At 36.4% G+C, this 14813-nt stretch overlaps 1 protein-coding gene and 1 long non-coding RNA gene across 2 annotated transcripts in view; one reads left to right on the top strand and one right to left on the bottom strand.

Moving 5' to 3' along the window:
• The window catches only part of LOC103096335 (uncharacterized), a 112189-nt gene that overhangs the window by 80066 nt on the left and 17310 nt on the right, over positions 1–14813 (bottom strand). The window lies entirely within an intron of this gene.
• LOC100012625 (olfactory receptor 4D1-like) lies at positions 4370–5447 on the top strand. Its single transcript, XM_001366936.3, has one exon. It carries the CDS (start codon positions 4437–4439, stop codon positions 5385–5387), a length of 951 nt encoding a protein of 316 aa, XP_001366973.3. The 5' UTR covers positions 4370–4436; the 3' UTR covers positions 5388–5447.

The raw sequence follows: 14813 nt of genomic DNA, 5'->3' as shown, positions 1-14813 counted from the left end.
GGGGGAGGGGAGGGAAAGAATATGAATCATGTAACCATGGAAAACATTCTAAATTAATTAATTAAATAAAATGTTCCAAATTAAAAAAATTAAAAATAAAATCCTTTTTAATTTGATGTCAAAAAAGAAAGGATAAATGACATACTAATGGACATATGTATAAGACCATATAGTTATGATATGTTTACATATTATCTTATTTGATTCTCATAGTAACTCTATAGGGTGAGCTGAGTATGGATTATTACCATTATTTTATGGGTGAGTAAATTGAGTCTCAAAGACTTGAGTTGACCCAAAATCCCAATTAGTAAGCAACTAAAGGAATGAGAGCTTGATTTAGCTCTGCTGCCCCCAAATCTAATGTGCTTTCCTTTCTACTAGTATGTCTGTCTTATAAAGATGGTTAATAGAGGCCAATGATAAAAGTGTAGTTTTACTCCCAAGATATTCAGACACATTAATAGAGTCTTCATAGAATAACGGCTGAATAATTGACTTTAAGAATTTAGGACCTATGATGGGTTGATGGGAGAGGTTTTGTGATTGAAAACATCTTTAATCATACTGCATCAGTGGCTGTGAACTCAGATGAGGCTGGCCCTACCTATTAGTAAAAATAGATGTAAGAGAAATATTAGTGGTCTTTGCTTTTCTTTACTTAATAAAGAAGTTTGTTTACTTGGTGCTTCAGCAGCAAGACAGTCTGGTTACTGGCTAACCTCCCATTAATTTAAGAAAGCATTCTACTCAATTTCTTTGATGTCATATAGACACACACAAGGCACCCCCTGCTCCCCGTAACCTCATTCTCACACTGCAGTTATTTGGAAAATTTTTGACTTTTCATCTGGTTGCTGAAAGAACAGTCTTGTCTGTGGTGCTGAATTCTCAACTTAAATTAACCATGTGAATCCCTGAAGATTATCTCTACTAAACTTCCTAGAAGTTTATTTCATTCTAAGAGATTATAGTTCTTCCTGATCCCTGAAGTCCCACACCTGGAGAAGTCCTAATATATATGATGCTTCTGGTAGTTTTTGTCCAGTAATGGGTCTCTTAAAGACTATGTATTCCTGAGGTAACAGTTCAGGCACTTTTTAATAACTCCCACAGCTCCTTTGCTCCCAATAACACAGTCCTCAATTCCACTTTCAGAATTTGGCCTAGTCTTATTCCCCCTTGGGTAAACCTCACCTTTCCTCCCCCTGGGCCATACCTTTGTGTCTGGGAGGTCAGGAAGAGGCTTGAAGCTGTAGGGTAGTGTGGAAGACACGAGGCAATATGCTTTCTCTCCCATTCTGGGTTAGAGGTAGGTGAGGGAATGTGGGGGCATGCCCCTTCATGGCTCACTAAGGTTTTTCTCAGAAACCCTTATGGGGAGGGCATAGAAGAAAGATGAGAGAATCAAGGGAATAATCAGATTTAGTGTGAATGCAGATGAAAGTTAGGAGAAAGTACTGTGTTGTACTGCTGAGAAAAGTCAGCTGCAAGCAGCAGATTCTGGTTTATGGAAATCAGAACCTTTACTGACCAAATATGGAACCAGATTTATGCATTTGGAAGGAGGGTGGGTACAAAGAATGAGGAAATGTGCTGGTCTCTCTCATCTTCACAGAGGACAAATTCCCTTTGTACAGACAGGCAGAAGATTCATAGATCTGATATATTTTACATTTGGAGTGTTTCTTAGCTGTGTTAGCTCTTTGGAAGCTGGGGACCTCAATTCGAATTAATATTTCACAATCAGGAGCACACAAATGTATGTGGGACAAGTAGTGGATGCCAAGGTGTTAGGTTTTACTCTTTGCATTGTCTATCTTGTTCTTCTCTCTCTATGGCCCTAGGATTATATCCAAATATGGATATTCTAGGCAAAGATCAAGGAAATATAAGCTCATGGTGACCTTGAAAAATTGAAACTGTAAGTACCTTGTCCCATTCTGGGGTGGATATAGATGAAAAGCTTAGAGACTGTCCCCTCTATTTACTGAGGATCCTCTTGGCAGTAGCTACAGTAAGTATAGAAAGTAGAGGTGAGTAATGAGTAAATTAATGACTTTATTGGCACTGAGGGTGGAAGTTAAAAAAGATAATTTGTTGGCAATGTAAAGGGAATGCAAGATAGTGAACATTTATCTCCTTCTCCATAAGAAGAGCAGTGTTTCAGTGGGAAGGGAATAAACATTTATTAAGTACCTACTACATGTCAGGTACTAAGCTAAGGGATTTACAACTATTATCTCATTTGATCTTTATGGGAGGTAGATGCTATTATTATCCCCATTTTATCACTGAAGAAACTGAAACAAATAGTAATTAAGTGACTTGCCCAGGGTGACACATCTAGTAAGTATTTGAGGCTAGATGTGAACTAAGATCTTTCTAACTCCAGGCCCAATAATGTACCACTAAAATGCCTTTGAGTGACAAAAAACAACTGACTTTATGAGTTTAGAGGAAGATTCTAGAGGAAGATTAGAGTTTAGAGGAAGATGGTGATCATACTAGGGTATATAAATACATGGGTCACATACATAGACTCTTGACTCATGACACACTTCCCTCAAATAGAGGGTCATAAATTAATATACATTATATATTCCTACTGGTTCTTTGCCTTCTATCTCTTTCTCTTAGCAGTTACTTCCTTTTCTCTATCTCCTTTTCTTTTTCTCCTCATTTCAAAGTCTCCTTTGCTCTTCTTCTATTCCCAAAACTCACTTTTACCTCAACCTATCTCCATCTCTTTGATGACATCTGGGATTAAATATAAGCTTTAAAACTTGCTCTTCTTCTTAGGGAGAGAGTATGGTATAATGTTTAGTACATTGGATTTAAAATGAGAAAGTTTGATTTCAATCCCACTTCTGACACTGAAAAGCTATGTGAACATGAGCAAGTTACTTCTTGTCTCTGAATCTTGGGCAACCTTGTAAGAACATCAATTATACTTTTTGTTGGAGGAAATTCTCACACCTATGAAATCACTGTTCATTAATGTAATGGATTTCTTGGTGATGCTCCTAGAGCACCTTCAGACTAAATTCATACATCATTTGAGAATTCTCTTTCTCCTTCTGTTGTCTAATTTTCTTAATGGCCACAACATACATATATTGTTTGCCTCAGCTTCAGAAGTGTCCTTCAGTATCCTTTCATCTTTGAAGGATACTCTTCATAGAGGTGACAGATGGGATGGCAGTTTGGTTAACAACTGAGAGAAATTTATATCATTTACTGTGCCTTACTTTGTTCTAAAGTGTGTGTGTGTGTGTGTGTGTGTGTGTGTGTGTGTGTGTGTGTGTGTAGTGGGAGTTAGAAAAAGTCATCAGGTGGTAAAGTATCAAAAAGCTCTTTGAAAGCTAGAAAATGTATTTTTCATTTTCCACAGTTCATAAAACATAGTATGGACTCCAGAAAAATCTGTGGAAAATAATTGAATTTTAGAAGGGTAGAAGTGAAATTGTCATGCAATCTCCTCAATTTACAAAAGAGAAAACTGAGACCTAGAGAAGAAATGTAGTTAGCAGCAAACACTGTACTAATACTTAGGTCTTCTGATTCCTAGTTCAAGGATTTTCTGACTACATTATGAATTGTGTTTATATATTTATGTATGCTTGGAGATAAATAGGAAAGGTTGGCTTCTGAAGATCTGATAAGATTGTGGAAAGACCCTAAATTTTTGAGAAGAGCTTTCCCAGGATAATGAAACTCTTATGCTGGGATTTGTTAACTTTCAAATTTTATTCATCATTTATACCAGATTTGGATAGTGCTAGGAATTTGAAATGAAGTCAGAAAGACTCATCTTTCTGAGTATACATTGGACCTCAGATACTTAGTAGCTGTATGAACCTGGGCAAGTCACTTAACCCTGTTTACCTCATTTCCCCACCTGTAAAATGATCTGGAGAAGGAAATTGGCCAGTATCTTTGTCAAGAAAACCCCATATGGGGCCACAGACAGTCAGATATGACCAAAATGACTGAATAACAACTTGTTTCCTACCATCTTATATGACCCTCTAAGTCACAAATACTCTGTCTCTTGTTTCTCTTTACCACCATCCATTGGCAATTATTTTTATCTTAACCCTTATCTTCTGTCTCAGTTCTAATACATAAGAGCAGCAAGGGCTAAGCAACCAGAGTTAAGTGACTTGCTCAGGGCCACACACTTAGGATGTGTGATGCCAAATTTGAGGCAATTGGTTTTGACAGCATCTAGGTCCCTTACAGCCTTGGGATTTACTGAAGGTGACAGTGACCAGATTCTAGCATAAGTACGATGTCCCTTTAATTTAAGAGTTAATGAGTTTTGATGGTAGACTAAATTCTTACCCCTAAGCCGGGACAAGTTGTAGTTTTCTATTTTCTATTTTCATTTCACATTTAGTGTGTTTCCTGTCTAGGTGTGTTCAAGAGATCCTATGGAAGCAGGAAACTTCACTAGAGTAACTAACTTTATTTTCTTGGGACTCTCAGAGACACCAGAGCTACAGGACTTTCTGTTTCTGATATTCCTGATTGTCTACATAACAACTATTTTGGGCAACCTCCTCATTATGGTCATTGTGACTTTTGACAGCCGGCTCCACTCTCCCATGTATTTCCTTCTCCGTAACTTGGCTGTTGTAGATATTTGTTTTTCATCTGTCACTACACCCAAGATGCTGATTGACTTCCTGTCTGAACCCAAGACCATCTCCTACCAGGGCTGCATGACACAGATCTTTTTCTTCCATTTCCTAGGGGGTGCCACAGTCTTCTTCCTTTCAGTGATGGCATTTGATCGCTATGTTGCTATCTCCCGGCCCCTCCATTATGTCACCATCATGAACTCTCAGATGTGTTTGGGGCTGGTGGTGGCTGCCTGGGCAGGAGGCTTTGTCCACTCCATTGTCCAGCTTGCTCTTCTGCTCCCCTTGCCTTTCTGTGGCCCCAACATCCTGGATAACTTTTATTGTGATGTCCCCCAAGTCCTAAGACTTGCCTGCATAGACACTTCTTTCCTAGAACTCCTCATGATTACCAACAGTGGCCTGTTGGATCTCATCTGGTTCCTCATCCTTCTGGCTTCATACACAGTCATCTTGGTGATGCTGAGATCTCTGTCAGGGGAGGGGAGACGAAAGGCCTCCCTCACCTGTACCACCCACATCATTGTTGTGTCTCTGATTTTTGTGCCCTGCATCTACATCTATGCCCGGCCTTTCATCTCTTTCCCCATAGACAAGGCTGTTTCCATAAGCTACACAGTCATTACTCCCATGCTCAACCCCATGATTTATACTCTGAGGAATCAAGAGATGAGAGCTGCCATTAAGAGGTTTGGGAGGCATCCAGTGACTTGTAGAATGAGTGAAATTCATGCTAGTTGACTTTGGGCAAGCAATTTTACCTCTTCCAGTCTTAGACTCACTCATATAGAAAATGGGCAGCTTTATTCTATACTTCCCTTACCACATATTCTAATTCTATAATTCCCTTCAATATTATGCAAAAGAATATTCTGAGGATAAAGTGAAAATAAAAATTTTTCTATAAGAATTCTATACCACTCAGAAGAGAAATAAGCTTTCCTATTTATGGAGTATTGACTATGATGAATAGTCACATGGGACATCCATACAAGTTACATGATTTCCTCTTTTCTCTTACCTACTATCTCACTATAATCGCACTGTCCTGAGATTGTGGCTCATATCCTAGAAATGTCTGAGCTTACTTGCCTTTTCTAGATAGTAATGAAGAAAGTTCCATGGAGCCTTAAAGCAGTATATGCTTTTTTGTAGGGCTGAGGAACATAATATTATTCTTTTTGATAGTTTTCAAAAAAGGAAGAGATAAAAGTATTCAAACTATAGGCCAGGAAGCTTGAACTTGGATCCTGGCAACTTATTAAACATTAGTTATTACTTATTTATATGTAATTATTTATTGTCACTCTTATTAAATATCAAAGAGATGGTTAGTAAATGTCTGAGAAAGAAAGTACTAATTACACTGAGCTAGTATGATGTCTTTAAGAACAAGTTCTTAGACTGTCTCATTTCCTTTATTGATCGGGTTAAAAAAATGGCAGATCAAGGATATATGGTAGATATAGTTACCAAGAATTTTATAAGATGTTTAATAAGGCAACTTTTGCTATTCTTGTGTGGAAAATGGAGAAATGTGGGATAGATGGAAGTACAATTAGATGGGTACATACCTGGATGAGTGACTCAACTCCAAGAATAGCTATTAGTAATTGACTTTTATCTTGGAAGGGGATCTCCAGTGGATTGTTCCAAAGATCTCTGCTTGACCTTATGCTCTTTAATTCACAATTTTATCAATGATTTGGGTATAGACTTAAATGGTATGCTTGTTAGTTCTGAAGATAACACAAATCTGGGGAAAACAGGAAATGAATTGGATGACAACCAGGATTCAGAAAGCTCTTGATAGGCTAGAATGATGAAGGGGAGATGAAAAGTGGCAAAGGGAACCTTGTTGTCAGGAAATAAACTTCCTAATAATGAAAGTCATCCAAAAATAGAATGGGCAGCTAAGTGGCACAGTGGATAGAGTGCTAGACCTGGAGTCAGGAAGATTCTTCTTCTTGAGTTCAAATCCAGTCTTAGATACTTACTAGCTGTGCAACTCTGGCCAAGTCATTTAACTCTCTTTGCCTCTGTTGCTTCATCTGTAAATGATCTGGTAGAGAAAATAGCAAACTACTCCAGTATATTTATCAAGAAACTCCAAATGAAGTCACAAAAAATTGATAATGACTGAAAAAGAAATTGAAGAGCAGCAACAAAAAAGCTGTAGAGTTAGAAGCCAAGCTAGGAGGGGAATAAAAAATGTCTAGCCTGAGACCCTGCCCAAAATGGAGAATCCCATCAATGGAAGGAAGGGACTAGAGTGGTGAAGGAAAGTTCCAGGATGAGAGGCAGCAGTGGAAATGTGGTAAAATCTAAAGAGTCAGAAGCAGAGCTTGAAGGGCAAAGATGATACATAATGAACCAGTCTGAATGAATAATATGATAGTGATAAATTAATAATATGACAATGTAATGAAATAGGTTACATAATAAAACAATTTAAATTAGTAAAATACATTTATATAATGCTTTAAGGTTCCATGGCACTTTCTTCATTACTATCTGGAATAGGCAACATGAACATTAACTTTTTGTCTTTATTGCCCAGAGGAGGAAAATGGTCTCATTGAGCTGGAGTGACTCATTAATGTTCACACAGTTAGTTTTTTTTAAAAAAATCTTTTCCTTCTGTCTTAGAATTGATAGTATGTATTGATTCCAAAGTAGAAGAGTGGTAAGGGTTAGGCAATTGGAGTTAAGTGACAGTAGGCATTTTCTGAGGTCAGATTTGAACTCAGGTCCTCCTGACTCCAGACCTGGTTCTTTATACATGGAGACACCTGACTGTACCACACAGTTAGTTTCAAAGATAGAATTTCAACCCATGTTGAAATTAAGTTCTGTAGTCTTACCACTATCATTCAGAGTGCTTTATTCACATACACTTTGATATCAGCATGGTTCCTTCAATCATATGAGCATATGTAGAGTAAGCAATACTGTTCCCATATTTCAGATGAAAAAACTGAGAGACTCAGAAAGGTTAGATGACATACCTAAAGTAATGCAACTCACTAGTTATAGAATCATTGAATATTTAAAGTGGAAGATATCTCAGTGATCAACCAGCCTGATATATACCTGAATCACAAATCTACTCTACATATTCTACAAGTTAGTTTCTATTTGCAGACCTCCAGAGAAAGGGAGCTCATTACCTACTGAAGTAGCCAATTCTGGTTTTTGATTCTAACTCCCTAATTGTTAGGAATATTATATTTTTGTCCCTCTGTAATTTATGCTTCTTTATCTTCATTTTTTTCTCTAGGGACAGGCAAAATAAGTCCAACCTTTCTATTGCATACCAAGTCTTCAAATATATGCCAGCACTGATAATATTTTTCTTAAATATGTTCTTCTCCATGCCAAATGTATTAAATTCCTTCAACCAACCCTTGTTTAGCACTGTTTCCAGTCCCCTAACCATCTTGATGACACTTTGATAATCTTCTTTTCTAAGATGTCAAATCCAGAACAGAGCAGAAAACTCTATTTAATGCAGAGCATCATGGAATACACATATCTCTTATTCTCCACTTTACATGTCTAATAATTCAGTCTTAATTTGGAATTGCCTTTTTGATGACTATATCTTACTGTTAACTCAGGTTGAAGTTTGCTAAAACTAGAATTCTGTTTTCATATGAACGAATGTTCAACTTGAATTTCCCCATCTTTATTTTTGCATTTTTTGTTCTAAGTCCTTCAATTTATGTTTATTAAAATAGATTACATTGTAAAATATGTATTTATTAAAACAAAAAAACAATTATTGTAAATATTTATAATGTACACTTGCACACACCCATAACATTATATTGTTAAAAGAAATAAAAGATGTGTATATTGATTAACATTAACAAAGTACTGATATTGTTCTGTACATTTGTCCTGACTTTTATTATTCTTAATAGTTTCATTTACATAGTCTAGTTAGTTGTATACTTTTTTGGGTTCTATTGTCTTCACACCGCATGACTATGTATTCCTATATTTCGTTGAGTTCCTCATATTTCGAAGTCCTTAGTGGGCAATAATATGCCATAATTTGTTTGTACATTCCCAGATCTTTGGTTGGTCATTTATTTTGTTCCATGGTGGGTTTTTTTTTCTCATTACAAATAGTGCTAATAGGAATATTTTTATGGTACATTTTTTACATTACACATCCCTGTTAATATTCTAAATCTATAATTTACTAGTAGTATCACTGGTAAAAATTCACAGGCACTTAAAAAACTCTTTGAAGTATCTTATTAATGTCTTTAATTTGTATAGCAGTAAATCTGAAAAGAAAATTGAGTAATATTATAATTTATACTATATCAGGATGATTTAACAATTTACATTCTGTATCTCCAATTATTTAGTTCTTCATTTCTATAATTTTTTTGTATTTATACAAATCATGTTTGTCTTGGTGGGCTAACCCCAAGTTATTTAATACAATTGTGATTTCTTTAAATAACATTTCTCTCTCTACTAATATTGATGTTTTCGGATAATGACATATAGAAATGCTGATGATTTGTTGTGGGCTTGTTTTATAACTGGTTACTTTGCTGAAGCTATTTATATCTCGAATATTGAAATGAATATTTATTATTCTCTTGGGATTCCTAAAGAAACCATCATATCATTCATATGAAGAGAGAACCCAATGTAAGCAGTCATTTGGCCAACAATTTCACTGTTTCTTGTTTTATTATTATAGCTCACAATAGCCCAACTATATAAAATAACAATGATGAGAATAGGAATCTTTGTTTCATTGCTATTTTGAGTGTGAAAGATACTAATGTTTTGTCCATTATGCATAATTTTGACTCTTGGATTCAGGAGGATTTTTTTTAAGTTGAAGAAAAATCTTTTCATTCTAAAGTTTTTTTAGTATTTTTATGTAAATGGAAATTTATAATTTATGAAAGGTTTATATGCATTTATTGATATTCTGATCAGATTTTTCAAAGGTTTGTTATAAATGTACCACAAAACACAGGTCCAACAGATTATACTTGCTTTGTAAACTATTTACATCTAATTAAATTATTTTATTGTTTATATGATTTAATGTTAACTGCATCTCTAACAATGAACCATCTTTGCACATAATGAATAATTTTATGTCTTATTTTACTTTATCTTTCCATGATTTTGGAACCAAGACTGTATTTTGTACTCTAGAAAGAAATATATAAACTGTTGTCTTTTTCTGTTAATGTAAAGTTCATATAATAAATTCTTCCTTCTCCTTTGCCTTTCATAGTTGATCAATTGTCAAATTTCATTCATTCTACTCCCATAACATATATTGAATTTGTCCCCTCCCTTCCATTACTTTTGGCTTCATCGTATTTGAACCTTTCACTATTAACTGAGTGCACCATTGAAATAGCTTCCTAAGAGATCTTAATGTCCATTCTTTTCTTTCTAATTTATCCTTTATCCTTCTACTGGAACAATTGACTCTGTGCCAAGATCTAGTCACCTGACTATTCTCATTGAATATTTCCAGTGGCTACCAACTGCCTACTGAATTGAGTTCAAATTCCTTTTCCTGGAAGTTAAAGACTTCCCCAATCTGGTGACTCTCTTCCCAGCCTTTCTAGTCTTATCTCACATCATTCCCCACAATATGTTTTATACTCCATCAAAACTAGATGACTCTATCTTCAAAACACATGCCCTTCACTCTCATGCTTCCATGGTTTTGTTTCTCTGTCCTTCCCTGACTCTTCACATATTGAATTTCTGCCCTTTCTTTTAAATCAAATACATGAAGGATTTGTGACTTCAGTGTAGAGAATTACCTCTACAAGGGTAGATGGACAGTGTTATCTAAGATATAGAAGGCAAATCCTGGGAAGTTGTCTGGGAATCATAGAGGTTAAGGAAATTATCCAAGGTCAGCTGGTTGTTTATCATCCTACATACTCAAAGAGGGACCAAAATTACTTCATTGATGTCTTTTGATTCATGCTTGGATTTAAGTGAGTTATTCTCCTTTGCAATTCCCTCTCCAATGCAAGATAAGTTATATATGTATATGTTAATATAGATTTATGTTATTTATATATATATATTTATTAAATATATTAAGTATATTTAACTCACATTGGAATTAAGGTAGAGTTGCATGAAGTTGTCATCTTCACTCTCTCTTCCAGAGTCATCAAAGTTCAGTGACAAGACAAAAATCAAGATTACTGGCGATGGCTCAGGAAGCACGTAGTTAATAAATGTCAGAGATGTGGATTTTAATCCCAGGTTTTTTTTACTCTGGGCAGCTAGATGGCACAGTGGATAGAACACAGAATCAGGAACACTCATCTTCCTGAGTTCAACTCTGGCCTCACATGCTTCCTATTTGTGTGACCCTGGGCAAGTCACTTAACTCTGTTTGCCTAGGCTCCTTTATTTGTAAAATAACCTGGGGAAGGAAAAAGAAAGCCACTTTGCTTAAGAAACCCCCAAATGAGGTCATGAAGAATTAGACATGACTAAAAAAAATGACTGAACAACAACTTTCTGACTCTAAGCCCAGCACTCCCTCCATCATATATGTAGCCTTAGAACCTCTAAAGCAGTGGTATTAAACTCAAATAGAAATAGGACTGCTAATCCTCACATAAGGATCCCTGTGGACTACATATTAAATTAGTTTTAAAATCTATCTATTTTTTGTATTTTTATTTATTTTATCAAGTATTTCTCGATTATATTTTAGTCTGGTTCAGACTGCAATCAGGAGTATCCTGAGCCACATACACCATATGTTTGACACTTCTGCTCTAAAGTCCAATGAATATGCTACACATTTCAGAGAGCTTTGCCTGGCTCCTGCAGTTGGGAACAGGTTTCCTTGAACATAATGTAAAATTTGTCTTTCAAATCTCTAATGCACTTGCATATAAATATGGGTTTGATACTTTTTTGTGTTTGTGTTAGCTTTATTAGCACAATAGGTAAATTGTCTCATATATACATATATTTACTTTGTCATATGTAAATTTTATGTACCTTTCCTGCACCTATCACTACAATTACATCTCTTCAAAGCTACTCTCCATTTTATACTGTGATGATATGTTAATAGGTACTAATAATGCACATGCATTTTCCTTCCCAAGTAACTTGATTTAAAAAAAAATTTTTTTAAACTTGAATTTTTAAAGCAGCATTATGGAGTCAGTGATAAAGTGGTGTCCCTAAAGGAGAACTTTTTTAGGCACTGTGGGAGTTCAGAGGAAAAGAGGACTTTGAGATAGAAGACTTTAGCAAACAGACCCCAGTTTCTTTAACTATTAAACAGCCAGAAGATCCCTTCCAGTTCTAAATCTAGGATTCTATGATCCTTTCATCTGATCTCTAGTTATCTTATAAAAGCAGCTGACAACTCTTTTTCCAGGTAATATTGGCTTTACCTGAATTTTTCCTGGATTCAGGAAGGTTATTAATGTTCTTTGTTTGCTCTTGAAAGTTTTTTTCTTTCTCACTTGATAAAGAAGTTGGGTCTGCCAATCGCCAGAGCAGCAGCAGCAAAACCATTTGATCACTGTCTAAAACAATCTTGTCGGTGTAAGAAGCAACCAACTCAATTATTTGGTACTATGCACACACCAATACCTCCCCTCTCCCCCAAACTCCACACTCTAGTTATTTGACTAGGCTTTCATTTCATGTGGTTTGTCCAAGAGGCAAGTGAAAGGCCTGTCCATGGTGCTGACCAGACAGCTTAACCATTTTGAAGCCCAAGGACAGATCTTTCTAAACCTCCCTGGAGGTTCTTCTCATTTGAAGGGACTATAGCACTTCCTGATTCTTCCATTTCTAAATAGCAGTGTGTAATGTCCTTGGTGGCTTTATTCTTTTTTTCTTACCTTCCATCTTAGAATCAATACTATATATTGGTTGCAAGGCAGAAGAATGATGAGGGGTAGGCAATTGGGGTTAAGTGACTTGCCCAGGGTCATACAGATAGGAAGTGTCTGAGGTCAGATTTGAACCTAGGACCTCCCATCTCTAGGCCTTGCTCTCAATTCACTGAGCCACCCACCTTCCCCCTGGTGGTTTTATTCTATGTAAGGCCATTGAAAAATTGTGTGATATAATAATCCAGACTTTTTTTTTTTAATAAATCCCACTGCTCCTTTGCCCCTAGAAACACCATCCTCAATTCTCGTTTTGGATTTAACCCAATCTTATTCTCTCTTGGGTATTCTCCCAAATGTAATGTCCCAGTCTATGTATATGTGAGTTTGGAGTAAACATCAGGGAGATGTTGAAGCTGTAGGATATCTCTGAGTATGTTAGTCCCTAAATCCCATTTTTCATTCTGGACTGGAGGTGAGTGAGGGACCCACAGAATCACAATCCTTTTTGTCAAGTTGATAATTAGGGGTTCATGGCAGCACCTACAGGATGCATAGAAGTAGGGGTGTACTAGTAAATATTTAACAACTGGATCTCCAATAAAATATGCCTTCAAATTTAATATGAATCGTTAACTTTTCCCTATCATTTTCTTAAATTTAGAGATCAAAACAAATCAAACTTTCATTTTTATAGTAGTTGCTACATTTGATTAACAAGGTATAAATATTTACACTGAAAATTTAACAATTGACTCTCTTTAGCCAGTATGAGCTGGCTGCAATACTCCACTGCAAGATGACAAAGTTAAGGGAAATGAGGGATGAAATATCTTTGCTGGGAGTGAGGATGGAATCTGGTAGAGAAGGTTGAATAGTAATGTGTCTAATTTCTGTTGCATATGGAAACCAAGGTTTTCAGTCAACAAATACAGAGCCATAGTTATGAAATGGAGGGAGAATATGGGACAGAGCATATGGAAATACACAGATCACATATGGCACACTGTCCTTCATTAAAAGGAGCACCCAATTCATAGACTTCACATATAATTCATACCAACTCAAGCCAGTCTTCTCTCTCTTCCTCAGTCTTATTCTCTCACTTTCTCTATCTTCTCCCTACTTTCTTTCCCACTTTCTCTGTTACAGACTCTTTCTCTTTTCTGTCTCTCTTCATCCATATTTTTTTGTCTCTCTCTTTTCTTATCTCTTTCTGTATTACCCTCTACTCCTTCCTCTCTTTTATTTCATTAACCTGATTTGGTTTTACTTCCCATTTAATTCTGTTATTTCTCTTGTTAATGTTCCTTTGGCCCCTGCAGACTGATTTTATTCCTCATTTCAGATTCCCCTCATTCTATCTTCTCTCATTTCACTTTTTTCATGGTATCAGTGCACACCTATACAATGTTTTTATTTGTCTCATGGAATGTGCTCATTTTGTATATTTTCTGAGAGATACATTGGAGGCTTGCTTAGCATCTCAGAGACATGTGTGACTCTCATACTGCCTTATCTGGCTCTGCCTCTCTCCCTCTCTGGGACCTAAACTCAAAGCAGGGGGGGCCCTTCAAAGAGCAGCTCAAAGAAGTGACCTCTAAAAAGCCTTCCCTGATTTTCCCCCAGCTTCTAACTTCATAATTTCTTTTAAAAAACCCTTCTCTTCTGTAAGACAGGAGAGTGGCAAGGACAAGGCAATCAAGGTTAAGTGACTTGTTTAGGGTCACCCAGCTAGGGAATATCTGAGGTCCGTTTTGATCCCAGGTCCTCCTGAATCCAGGCCTGGCACTCTATCCATTGTGTTCCCTAGCTGTCCCCATGATTCCTTTCAAATCTATCTATTTCTTTTTGCTCATGCTGCCACCACCCTAACTAGGATCCTCATCACTGCTCACCTGGATTACTAAAGTTGCTTCTTAATTGATCTCCTAGCCTCCTGTCTCTCTTCCCTTCAATGCATCCTTTACACATATGTGAAAATTATCTTCCTAAAGCCCAGGTTTAATGGTTGCTCTGCTGCTCCACAATTGCCTGTAGGGTAAAATGTAAACCTCATAACCTGACATTTAAGGTATAATCTGACATTCACCTACCCTTTTAGCCTAATTTCATATGACTTCTCTTCACACATGCTTTACATTTCAAGCCAACCAGCCTACTAGCTCTTCCTTGAACTCAAGCTCATGCTTCTTACCTTAAAATTTTCACACATGCTTTTCACTTCCCATCCCTGAAATGCATTATCTTCTGTCTTCCCACCCCAAAGCTGAAAGCTTCTTTA

Source organism: Monodelphis domestica, chromosome 2 (genome assembly GCF_027887165.1).
Source record: "Monodelphis domestica isolate mMonDom1 chromosome 2, mMonDom1.pri, whole genome shotgun sequence".
Classification (NCBI taxonomy): Eukaryota; Metazoa; Chordata; class Mammalia; order Didelphimorphia; family Didelphidae; genus Monodelphis; species Monodelphis domestica.
The sequence above is the reverse complement of the archived record's forward strand: the minus strand, read 5'-3'. Positions and strand labels throughout refer to the sequence as shown.

Coding starts and splice junctions, on each gene's coding strand:
- LOC100012625 (XM_001366936.3), top strand. CDS start 4,437: ATGGAAGCAGGAAACTTCACTAGAGTAACTAACTTTATTTTCTTGGGA.